This window comes from Morone saxatilis, unplaced genomic scaffold (assembly GCF_004916995.1).
Source record: "Morone saxatilis isolate NCDOM2014 unplaced genomic scaffold, NCSU_SB_2.0 Contig18, whole genome shotgun sequence".
In the NCBI taxonomy this organism is placed as follows: domain Eukaryota; kingdom Metazoa; phylum Chordata; class Actinopteri; family Moronidae; genus Morone; species Morone saxatilis.
In genome coordinates this window covers 22,048,366-22,060,873 of record NW_023339740.1, presented here as the reverse complement: position 1 = coordinate 22,060,873, position 12,508 = coordinate 22,048,366, and the positions used below count along the sequence as shown (strand labels likewise).

General features: G+C 37.3%; 2 protein-coding genes across 12 annotated transcripts in view; one reads left to right on the top strand and one right to left on the bottom strand.

Moving 5' to 3' along the window:
- tnnt2b (troponin T type 2b (cardiac)) overlaps nt 1–5,554 on the top strand; it is a 7,656-nt gene extending 2,102 nt beyond the window's left edge. For 3 of the 10 annotated variants that reach the window (XM_035661210.1, XM_035661206.1, XM_035661208.1), the window contains 10 exons: nt 930–950; nt 1,090–1,111; nt 1,204–1,267; nt 1,376–1,492; nt 1,627–1,704; nt 1,836–1,937; nt 2,028–2,137; nt 2,291–2,381; nt 3,129–3,169; nt 5,078–5,554. In XM_035661210.1, the coding sequence (XP_035517103.1) occupies nt 930–950; nt 1,090–1,111; nt 1,204–1,267; nt 1,376–1,492; nt 1,627–1,704; nt 1,836–1,937; nt 2,028–2,137; nt 2,291–2,381; nt 3,129–3,169; nt 5,078–5,117 (686 nt within the window). In that variant the 3' untranslated portion in view covers nt 5,118–5,554. Of the gene's footprint in view, nt 1–926; nt 951–1,089; nt 1,112–1,203; nt 1,268–1,375; nt 1,493–1,626; nt 1,705–1,835; nt 1,938–2,027; nt 2,138–2,290; nt 2,382–3,128; nt 3,170–5,077 lie in introns of all 10 variants that reach the window. The other 7 variants (XM_035661204.1, XM_035661209.1, XM_035661207.1 and 4 more) reach the window with 3 other exon arrangements.
- Nucleotides 5,555–6,204: 650 nt separating this feature from the next.
- Nucleotides 6,205–12,508, bottom strand: part of LOC118327770 (plakophilin-1-like) — a gene marked incomplete at its 5' end in the record, with an annotated part of 10,684 nt that continues 4,380 nt past the window's right edge. The window contains 9 exon segments of one of the 2 annotated variants that reach the window (XM_035661202.1): nt 6,205–6,947; nt 7,368–7,452; nt 7,584–7,770; nt 7,954–8,107; nt 8,241–8,411; nt 8,901–9,077; nt 9,555–9,672; nt 10,907–11,066; nt 11,540–11,747. In XM_035661202.1, coding sequence (XP_035517095.1) covers nt 6,873–6,947; nt 7,368–7,452; nt 7,584–7,770; nt 7,954–8,107; nt 8,241–8,411; nt 8,901–9,077; nt 9,555–9,672; nt 10,907–11,066; nt 11,540–11,747 — 1,335 coding nt within the window. In that variant the 3' untranslated portion in view covers nt 6,205–6,872. 2 annotated transcript variants of the gene reach the window in all.

Below are 12,508 nucleotides of genomic sequence, written 5' to 3'. Positions count from 1 at the left end.
AAGTAAAACCACATTTCTCCAAAATCTCAACTTTTCATGAGCTGAGAAAAACAGCTTCATGATGATGCATTTTTCAGTTCAATGCATTTCAATGGTTTGTTTAATATAATACTTAGTATTGAAAATTGCATGGTTTTGGCTGAACAATGGTGATTTCTAAGTCTGGGGATATAATGTGATCCTGTCTCTAATACCACACACATACTTGTATACCTTCTGAAAATGCTGCTATTGTTGAAATTTACATTTACATTTCACATTTATTTTCACATTTACATCTGAAATCATGCAGCTATAGTATGTATAAAAGTTAGTGATGAGTCAAGTATAGATTTTATAAGCAATTTTGTTTTGTTTTTCATTTAGCTTTATCAACCCAGCCATCTAACAGGATCTGGGATAACTAAGAATTGCATTTTTGTGGCCAAGAGCAATGTTGCCTTTTTCTGTCTTATGTTATATAATATTACTCTGACACCCTTTAACGGATGAACCATAAACAAATAATAGAATGACTCACTAATGATAAAAAGAACAAAACATTTACCATGACAGACAGGTTTACATTATCTTTGTATCTGGGCAGGGACTCAGGTGAGGACAACATATGTTATCTGTGATAATAATCTAAATTCTTCTCTAAACACGCCCACATACCTGTCTATCAGCACTGACAGGAGAGGGTCATCTTTTTTTTATCCAAAATGTTTCTAAGTCTCTAAGATTCAGGCTATTAGTTATGAAAAACCCTTGAAATCTGTCAACACTAAGATACTGGTTGACAATAATCGCTTAAATCAACCAGATATATCTTTTAAAGACTTAATCTTACTGAGAATCACCTGTAACACCAGTGTCATCATTATCTACCTGTCAGTCTCTGCACCTCTCAATGTTGACTTTACACTGACCCTCTCATCTTTCAGCAGATGCAGAGGAAAATGAAGGAGGTATGGACAGGTTGTTTATGAAGCACAGAGGCTATGTGTGTGACAGAGGAAAAATCTGGCACTGTGGGTTTATTTTCTTAATAAGTCACCTCATAAACTAAGGATTTTACTTTTCTCTTCTTTTTTTATTGATTCACAGAAGAGGCAAAGCCCAAGGGAAAGTAAGAGCTGAGAAAAATATTTAAATTGAAAGACAGTTCTCAATGAGGGACATACTAAGATGAAAAGATTTTAATTTTTCCACCCTCCTTAGGCCTGGCTTTCTGCCCGGCTTGGCTGCTCCCAAAATCCCAGAGGGAGAAAGAGTGGACTTTGACGTGAGTTCATCTTGTTACTGATCAAAGTTACAACTTCAAACTGTCTTTTGCTCAGATTGTTGGATAACTTCTCAGCTCACACAGTTCCAATTATCGCTATAATTTCAGGACATTCATAGAAAACGAATGGAAAAGGACCTGACGGAGCTCCACACTCTGATTGAAGCTCACTTTGAGAAGCGTAAGAAGGAGGAAGAAGAGCTTCTTAGCCTCACAGATCGCATTGTATGTTCATATCTCACGCCTCTACTGCAATATATCTCGTGTTTAATCTTCAGTATTACCCAATGCTAAAATTAAGTGTTCTCTTTTGACATATTGAGTTTACAGGATATGTTCTTTTCTTTTTCGTTCCTCAGGAGAAACGCAGGTCAGAGAGAGCAGAGCAGATAAAGATCAGGGCAGAGAGAGAAAAAGAACGGCAGAACAAAGTGGCTGTACGTATACTTCAACAAATAACATTCACAGATCATAACTGTGAGACAGAGGTGTCTATCTATCTATTAATGTGTCACTCATCAAAATACTGCAGATGAATGATTAAAGTTACCATATTCTTTACCATCAGGAAGAGAAAGCCAGAAAAGAAGATGAAGAAGCAAAGAAGAAAGCAGACGATGATGCCAGGAAGAAGATGATTCTGTCCAACTTGAGTTTCACTGGATATAAGGTGATGAAATTCTTTATTTTTTACAATGTCATAGACTGATAACCACATAGTGTACAAGCACATCACAACATATGCTCTCTTTCTGACCAGCAGACGCAGACTGGGCCAAAAAGACAGACGGAAAGAGAAAAGAAGAAGAAGATCCTAAATGACCGACGCAAAGAGTTAAATGTTGATCAAATGAGAGAGGACCAACTCAGGTAAAATAAAAACAGAGCGAAAAAAAATGTTCTTCTCTTTCAATTCATTCTAAATACCAATTCCATTATCAATTTGAGGTACAAAATAACCCAACCAATTGTTATTATTCATCACGTGAGCACAATGAAATGCTTCCTTGTTCATACTGACAGAGAAAAAGCTAAGGAACTGTGGGAGTGGATTCGCCAGCTGGAGGCAGAGAAATATGAACTTCAGTATAAGCATGCAAACCAGAAGTATGAGGTAAGATATCATTCATACATTCTTGTAGTGTCATCACAATCATGTACATGTACATCAACTATGTGTCTCTTGTCTAAATTGTTTAAGGGATTAGTTTTAATACCTTTAATCATAAGCCCAAACAGATTTTTTCCTTTATAAATATTATATGACTATTAGAGATGTGCTATAGATTATAGTGATTATAGGTGATTTAAATGTATTGTAACTACCACAATCAAATTGCAGGACTTCCACAAGAATCAGAGGTTGAGACTGCAGTTAGCAAAGCTAGTAGTTGCCCTTTAGCCGGATTAGCTCGATTGTGTTATCCTACTTGTTCTCCATCATGATGGGATTCAGCTACTGCCTCATTTATGTGGGATCCAAAACTGTTTTACTAACATTGTGATCACATTTTTTTTTTTTCAATTATAGTGAACAGGTTGAAAACAGTACACTTGCAAAAAATTGTACATAACATTTTTGGCCGGAGTCTGTCCCTGACTTACTGAGCGAGTAAGTTCCACCATTGAGTTTTCCCATTGGCTGTTGATCTTTTAAAATGAATGGGATGGACAGCTCTTAATTACATCCACAGGAGCATAATGAGCATATGGTCCAGCCATATAATAGGTTTCAACTTAGTCTTGTTTAAATGGTAAAACAAATGTAAAAAATCCTGATTCGGTTTTGTCCAAATATTTAGTGCATTCTGGTTTTATAGAACAGATGTCAATGAATGTTTAAACAATATATTTTCCACAGGTCACAGTGCTGAGAAACCGAGTCAGTGATCATCAGAAAATGTAAGTCTATTGAGTTGTGGATGCTCATATCATGGTACATTTTATTTATTGCCTTCTTACGCATGTACAGCATGAAAGCAAGAAGTAGTGTTGTAGTGAATCAAAGCATTTTTTTGTCTTAAGTGTGATATAATATCACTTCTATGTATATCACCTCTATAATCTGACAGCTATGTTTATCTGTGTAGTGTAAAAAATAGTTTTGGACAACAGTGTAGACTTTTCATCAAAACAGGTAGAAATACAAAATCATACAAAAAGGCAGATACCATTCAAGTAAGCAATAATTATTTCCCTGTGTAGATGACTGCCCTGATGTTCACCTAGTGACCTCCTCATGTTTCCACCTCCTCCTGTTTCAGCTTCCACTCAGCTTATCTCACTGCAGTGGTCTCTATTTGTTTCCAGCTGCGTCAGTAACATTAGTTTGTTCCTGCTGACAGAACTAAAGTTTCCTGAGTACACCCAGCCAAACAGGACTGCAAAAACAAAAAGGGCGATGAGAGGCAGGCTGGGGTATTTGAACAACATACATGCACTCAGTCTCAGAGAAGAGATGGACTGTATTGGAGGTTCAACAGCTGAGAGATCTCATAACTGCTATGTGATATCATCTTGTTAATGTAGCTCTCAATAACAAGGTGACCGGCCCCTGCTGCCATCCAGCTCAGTGGTAATCCTTCCTCCTGATCTCATTTAGGCTGTGCTGCAATGGGGGCTCAGGCACTACGCAAAACTGTAACAAGCTAATAAAAGTGGTTTTCCTGCAGAATATGACATTGGCTTTGCAAACCAGGAATATTGCAATACCGCCACTGATCATCTCAAACAAGTAGGCTATCCCTTTTGAAATAGAGCCTTGATTTATATTGTGTTTTTTTTCAGGTAAACAGCCAACAGCACTATATTGTCCAACATATAACAAACCATAATTTGTCAAAGATATACCTGAAATTGATCGATTCATGTATTCATGGGTCAGGTACCTCGCTAGCAACAGCAGATAAAGATAGCAGTAAACTATTTGTTTGCAAATCCCCTTCCAACTGCAGACAGCTATGAAAAGCTTTCAGTAGCTACAGTATCTGAGGCCAGCAGCAGCTTTCTGTAGAGCAGTGGTTCCTAACCTGGGGGTCGGGACCCCTGGGTGTGTCACAAGATGATTATTTGGGAGGAAAATAAGAACAAACTTTCAAAATTCTAAAATACAATATGTTTACTTTTTCTCTAATCTTTTTCTCAAAATTCCTCTCTCCCACCTCGTGGTGCTGCTAAAATTATTAAATATAATTCTGAAAATTCTCATCTGAGAAAGAGAAATCAATCTTTGATTGAACCACTCGCAATTCACTGACATGCACCCTTTAATGATAGATCACAATAAGTAGATTGCTTTTTGGTAAGGGGTCATAAGCAAGAAAGATTTGGGTTCACAGCTGATGAATTGCATTGGGCTCCAGAGATTCTTAAAAAAAAAGTTTCAGGATGACTGAGCAAACAGATGGTCTGCAGTGATTCCATAAGGGTGCAAAAAAACATCCAATAACCAAATTCTGAACTATAAACATATATTGCTTCAAATAAAAGGTTAATGGCATTACATCCAAATGTTACGACTGTTAAGACCTGAAGGGCTGTTGTGGTTTTATGCAATGGTGAGCTTTGTCTGAAATTATTTACATTTCAAATGCAGCTGCAGAGTGACTTATTTGCATCAGTAGAATAAATTACATTTTTGAAGCTGGAACAAGATCGGTAAGAGCATCAGCCATGTCGCTCAAAATGTAGTAATCCACACAGAAATGCTTTTCTCATGGAAGGGAGTATACGAGATCCAGAGTGCATCACAAGTTTGGTAGGTTGTATGCTGGCTTGTGTGACAGGTCTCACTCTTCACTTTATTCTCAGTACAAAGGGTGCCAGAAGCAAGCGTGGACTGAGGAAGTAACATCTGACATCAACCGGAGGAATACTGGCAACATTTGACTTCCATGGAATCATTGAGAGTAACATAGACCACATAATAATGTTTTCTCAATACTGAGCATGCAAGAACAAATTACAATAAAATATAATATATATATATAAAAACACGAAAATATCATAAGATGCTCTAAAATGTGTTATCAGTTAAATGAAGTGCATGCAGGAAAGTAGCAGTATAGTAGACGGTCTCTGATTGCTGACTGATCAGGCGATGTGTTGCAGCTTGTGTTTATTTGACAAGAGGTGTTTAAACCCATTATAATGACTTTAGTGTCTGAAAGGACAGAAATATAAGATTATTCTATATGTCCTATAATTCATTTTTTAACAGTACTAAAAGTGAAGTGTAAACATGTTTGTGGTTGGAATTAATTAAAAAATACTTTAACAAAACAAAAATAGCATCCTCTTTCTTTTAAGTCTTTGGTTCCTTTCCTTGTGGGAACCTTTAAGATGAGCACTAACTCTGTTGTAATTGTAACACAGTCACACCTCCTTTAATGAGGTTACAATGCTTGACAAAATCTAAATGTAGTTTACTTTGGCCAGCCAGTTGTTATGATTGGCAAATTCAGTTAATTTCATTTTTTACTGACAGTTTTCCAGGCAGGCTTGACATGTGCCAACAGTACTACAAATACATAAATCTATCAGTGTAAAATGAAAAAAAATTAGCGGTACCAGAGGCCTAATAAAACTAAATATTGCTCCCAGAATTCCCTCATGACTGTTGGGTGTATTATGTGATTTGAACTGTGGAGGACAAAATTTCAATTCGGGTCGACAATTAAATAATGCAACAGCAGGGTGCAACAACTGCTGCAGTGTCTGCTCTTAACAGTTTGTCCTTAACCTTTAGAAAAAAAATTGTAAGGGTGGAGTAAACAGAATTGGAAAGATACTCATCTGCCCAGAAGCATTTCAATGTGGCCAAAATCTAGAGGGGTGTGACAAGACATGAGTGTGGTTAGACAAAACTCACCAGTGACTATGACAAATGACTAATAATGAACTTAGGACTTAATAAATACTCACTTGAGGAGTAGATCTCTGTCAGCTTTATTGACAATTTTTGAAACAATACAAGTAGCAAATTTCACACACATGCATATGAAAAAAGATGGATACACCACAAACACAAGTTGTCTTCACAAAATGTAAACACAGATCACTGCTTAAGACAAGATGTCACTGTTTTTATAGCAAACCTATCCTAACTTATAAGTCTAACAGAAAATGTCCTCTTCTATAAATGTTCATTTTACATAAAACATTTTTTTACAATGTTGTAATGATATTAAAACAGCAATTTCAGTGCAAAATTAAATCTTAACCCATATGTTATTATCTAATAAAGCAAGCTCATGGCACCAGATAGCACATTGCAGGCACAGATGCAGAAGTTGCATTAAAAGACAGCAGTTAAAACTGCAAAAGCAAATCAAATCTTGCAGTCTTGTTCCTAAAATGTTACATCTTAACCTTCACCTTTTTTCCTACAAAAGAAAAGTAACCTTACAGCATATACAGGCCTAATCTGCTGTTTGTAGATATTTATTGATGGAATGATTGGATACATATATGACAATGTCTTTGAGAAATGAGAAAGGATGCTGCTCAGCCTCAATGCGTTTCCGTCCTGTGCATGTGCAGGAGACTTGCAGGTGAGTTACTTCGGTGATTGACATTCAGAGATCTGTTTAGGCGTGTTGTCGTGTTAATCGACAATTTGAACCGACTTGTGTGCAGCTGTGGTGACGTCGTTCACAAATGAGGACTTACTCATCCCTTGCTGCAGGACAAATAGTTAAAGTTAAATCAGTGTTCCACCTCTGTAATTTCACTAAACACGTTGTGAGTGACACATTAACAGCTGTGATCTGCTCATGGGAATTTCTTGGTAAAACACCTTGAGTTGAAATGTGCGCCTGCGTAAATACAATATTGCATCTAATCTGCTGTGGTTTGTGTGCAAACACAGTCCTGCAAGTGTTTCCTCTAACCTGAGCTACTAGTTTCAGCTGTATCACTTCCGTGTCTTATTCGCATTCAATGGGCATTTCCTGACAACACTGCCTAATCCTTCAACTTTTCTCCCTCTGTTTCTCACAAATACCTAAGAGAGGTGTGGACTTTAAGTGAAGGAAGGAAACAGAGAGGACACACCCAAACCCTGACAAATCTTGGCACTCAGGGTTAAGTCTGAACTCACCTTTTTCAGGAAGCTTTGCAAGTCTTTTTCTGACCACAGGTTGTAGAGAAGCAGGGCTGCAGCTTTTCTAGTTTTGGGGAAATATCTTAATGGGGAGAGAAGGATTATTAAAGATCAGTTTGGACTTCTGGAAATCTAACATGCATGGCAAATATAAATTGCTTGTGAGTCATAGGTATTCCATATATCTTGAATAATAAGTACATGTGACCTTACTCGTTTTGGCTGAGATCATTCAGTGAGTTTATCAGGTTGTTGTTTAACAGACGCTTGCTCATCTCAGGCTCCTTCATAAGCAGGTAGTTGGTGGTCTGGCAGGCCATAGCAAGTGTGTCATCAGACTCATTCCCTTCCTTGGTGCCTGCGCTCAGGACGCTTAGCAGCTCCGGGAGGGCTTTACGAGCTTCAGTAAGAAGGCAAACAAAACCCACTGGCTATTTAACATAAGCAAACACTTAGTAGATGATTGTTTAAGATAATGGATTTCTAGACACCAATCTGTCATCTACTCTGAAACTAAAATTATTGTAGAATCTTAAAACCAGTATTTACCAGTAACAAGTTTTGTCTTGCACCTGCATCTTACCTATGACACTGTGCAGGTTTGGGTTCTTCGTCAGGTTTCCAACCAAAGCCGTTGTGTTCCTCTGCAGGTTCACTTTGCTTGACTTCAAAAGGGGACTGATAACTTGCAAGCCATTCAGTTTCTGCACAATGATCTGGCTCATTACACCAGAGACCTGTGAATAATTATGACTCAAGTTTTGCTTGTAGAAAACATATTTACAATGATAATTTAAAGGAAGTCTAAACTAGTCTCCATGAGCTACAACTGCACAGATATAAACCAAATGTAGTTTTTTTTTTTCTTACAATGCCTTCATTTGTAGTGAGGTTCTGCAGCGCTCCACAACAGGCTTCCTGTGTTTCTTCTTGCTGGCTAGAGCCAAGCAGCGACAGGTAACTCTGCAGAGTTTCGGAGTGGATCAGCCAACCTGCACCATGAGGTTGTGGATCCTCAACAACTGGAAAGTCAAAGTGCTGCTGGACAAGAAAGAAAGCAGTTCATCCTCAACATGTAGCTGTTACAGCATTTACTTTTAAAGAAATGCAGAATTTCACTGCGTTTTTTTAGGAAACACACGATAAATCTGAATTATTTGTACAACAGTGTGTCATGGTGCTGGATGCAAACATGAAACACATACAGTAATAGCCTGAAATGTGTTTTAACTTGGGCAAAGACTTAACAAAAAGTACACTTTTAGGAATCAAAGCACAAGGTCTCACACTGTCACTCTGAGCCTTTGAAAAGATGGATTGTAATTATAATTGCCATAATGCTCAGTAGTGTTCAGTCTTAGTTAGTCCTGAAGAATAGGAATAATGACAAGGCACAGATTGACAGCTACTGTCTAGACAAACTGTAAAAAAGAATAAACAAGTATCTCTGATGTGCCGTCATTAATTAAATGTATCCCTTAGGCATTCGGTATGTGTGTTTGTCTCTGTTGTGCACCTTCCTCGTCTCACCTCGTGTTCTGGCGATTTGCTCTGTGGACTGAAGCAGCCGATGGGACCGATGTCGTCCTGGCTGTGGTTCCTCATGACAGTCTTGGCCAAAGTTGTGATCCTGCTAAACAGAGCCGGCGCCTCGGCCTCCAGCTGGAACGTCAGGTTGTGCAGGATGCACACGCAATTTTCTACAGACTGTTTCAACAAGGTAGAACAACACACAACAAAAGGGAACATGTATGACTCAGAGTCTTGACAAGAAATTGATAAAAAACACAAATAAGGCAAACAGATGAACAAGTTGTCCATTGAATAGTGTCAAACAAAGCAGTTATCCTGCTTGAGAAGTCTTATTGGTGATGCCTAATCACAGTATTTAAATGATCTATAAAACTCTACTATATTGTACAGTATACTAAGTACACAGTTTTCTGTGCATGACACAGCAGCGCCTTTCTCTGCAGTAGAACGGCAACAGTTAGTTACATAATAGCAAAGGCTGCTTAACTTCCAACTGCAGCACATTGCTATAGTGACAGATATTTTTTTTCTTTGTGTTCACGTTGCACATGAAGGTGTGACATGTGCATGTGAGTGAATGAGAAAATGAGAGTGAAAGAAGTACCTACAGGCCGAGATACAGAGTGCAGTAAATTTTTTTCTCTTGTTTACCTTATCATCCGGTTGTCCTGCTTCCACGCAGTTTTTTACATATTTGACCAAAGAGTCGATCAAACCTCGACATTTTCTCATCGCCTGTCGGTTGTTTTGCTTCGCACTGCTTAAGTTTCTGTTGAAAAACAAATATAATATGTTAAACAATGTTTTGATACATTAAAGAGTATACAGACACTGGCATCAATATAAGAGATATTCTAACACATACAGGGTACGAAGATCACAGCCACTTCTGTGAGTACGTAAATATTATTGTTAATCAATTAATAAAGCTTGTCTCTCGTCTTATCGGATATGAAATTCACCATGCCTTAAAAGTAAACAATATTAATCGTGTCAGTAAGTCAGTAAAATAATTTACATCAAAGCCATTTGTCTGCTGATGTAGTATATTAGATAATATTATCATGCTAATATCACCTGTAACTGTGGTGTGATTTATGTTGATGTAGTACATTTACACTCCTTTGCTGCCTGACACTTGCAATTTATTGTTTGTAAGCTTGTAAAGATTTGGAAAGATATTGAAGGCGCTAGCTTTGTACAGCAAGAAAATAATTAAGAGCAATGAAGGCAGGTTAAATATTAGAAAGAACGGTCAGTATAATGCAGTACATACAAACTCAGTACATTTTAGCTAATGGTTGCTAATAAACTCACTATAGTGATGATATTAAGAATAGTATAGTATATATTTATAAATAAAATATAATAAAGATATTTCTCATACCGTTGTCTTATTAACAAATGTTGCTCAAAGGGCAAATAGACCCACTTTTTTGAGTTAAAAATGTAATAAATAAATGAATAATAACACCCTATATGCACTGTCACTTTATTGAACTATTAATTTTTCCTGGTCACAGACTATAAGTTTTCTATAGTTATCCGAGAAAAATACGTGAAAAATCTGACATTGTATACTCCCTAAACATCACGCTCACATGTATTTTATAAATTGACATATAATCAACTGTTGGCAGTAAGTTCAGAGTTTCTTATTTCTAAAAAACTTCCAAGTTTGCAACCGAGAATAGCTTCAGTAGACTTACCTTACATCCCCCCTCCCACTTATTCAAATCCACAATGATTAATTAAGGCTTTTCAAACATGTCAATGCAGCGAACCAATCTTGCCTTACAACAAAATAAATCTTTACAGGAAAACATTCCTAAAAGCATGCCAAGTTATACACAATTATCTGGTACATGTTTGACATTTACAGCTTTCATGAACATGATTTAATGTTTGTACACATACAGTAGGCAATAAGATCCGAAGCATTATGAGAGCTAAAGCAAAGACGCCGACATGATATCAATTGCTCAGTTTAATTTTGTCCTTACCTTAGACATCCAGTGGTGTGAAAGAAGGCCTCAGGGTCACTGTTGGTCCGGTCAGGTCCTGTTGTGTAAGGCAGGATCACACGCTCCATTAAGACAGGCAGAGCGCTCTTCAGCAGGTCTGGCTTCAGGCTGTCTACAGAGGACAAATTCCACAGGAGACCTAGAAACAGAATTAAAACCTCAGTTGTTTCAGCTGTACAGAAATCAATATTTACTCAATGGCAATGATAAAAATATGAAAGAAAAAAAGTACATTGATTTTATAGGTTTTAAGGTTTTTGTACATTTTACTATATTATTATTATTATTATTATAACGTTTAAATTACATGAAAACCAGAGTGTTGGATAACAGAACTACAACTTGATTTTCCAGATGTTTATAATGTTCAAATGAAACCACAGTTTAAGTATTTAATACATTTGCATCTAAATCCACATTTAACCTACTCACTGGAACAGTAGCAAAGTCATTCTGTTCTGCTTCAAATGCTACACTCACGAATAGCTTAGTGATTGACAGCAGGATCTAAACAGAATATATTATACTACACACAAGTGGCTCTCTGTCTGACCTGTTTGCATGGATTGTTATATGGTATGTATGTGAAGTGTTGCCAGAGATAACTCGTACCTGTCAGCTGTTTCTCTGTCTCTGCAGAGTCGGTATCTCTGAGCAGAGCCACAGCCTCTGTGATGCCACCACAGCGATGGATCTCTTCCTTGTTACTGTTGCTCTTAAAGGACAGGTTACGAAGGGCAGCCGAGGCTGTATGGCTGACTTGTAAACTGGGGCTGCGCAGCAGACCAACCAAAGGAGGGATCCCATTGAATTTAAAAACCTGCGAGACAAGAGGACTTAGTTAGCACAACTGAGGAACACAATAATTTACCACAATCCAAATGACAGTGATTTATTCCATAAGAAGATTTTATTTTCTAAGATGGATAACTTAAACTAAGTTAAATAATATTTCATTTAGAGAAATGGCAAGTAAAAAGTCAGCAGTTCAGCTACAATACAAATTGGGGAAAGCTAGCAATTGCCCAGGGACATGAGACCAAAAAGTCCACCATTCCTGAACAAGATTCAAATTACCAATCCATGCACGAGGGACTCCCAGGAAGTCTCAAATTTTATCACACAGATATCAGACCCACTGTTTATTGTTCCTTCTTTAACATTGTATCAGGGTTACTGCTGATGCACAGCAACCATTTATTATTCAAATAACAGGGGCTGAAATATAAATCGTAGTCTTGCATAATACATCACAGTTAGGGACCTTTCAAATCTGAGCACACACATATAATTCAAAGCAAAAAATAGTTAATTTAATTTATGTCATATTACACTATATTATTATAAATTTAGTCTATACTGTCTTCATGTGGTACATGTTCCTAAATAAAGTAGATTTTAACCAAACTGCCTAAAACAACTTGGGGACAGTTACAGGTTAGGAGTAGTGTTTGGTTTGTGGATCTTTTGGAGGTATAGTTACGCAAACTAGAAATGGTGGGAGGTGAGGGGCATCTAATAGCAGCTGATACAACCTGCCGATTAATTTTCAATTTAAAGTGAAATATTGTTCTTAGGTCT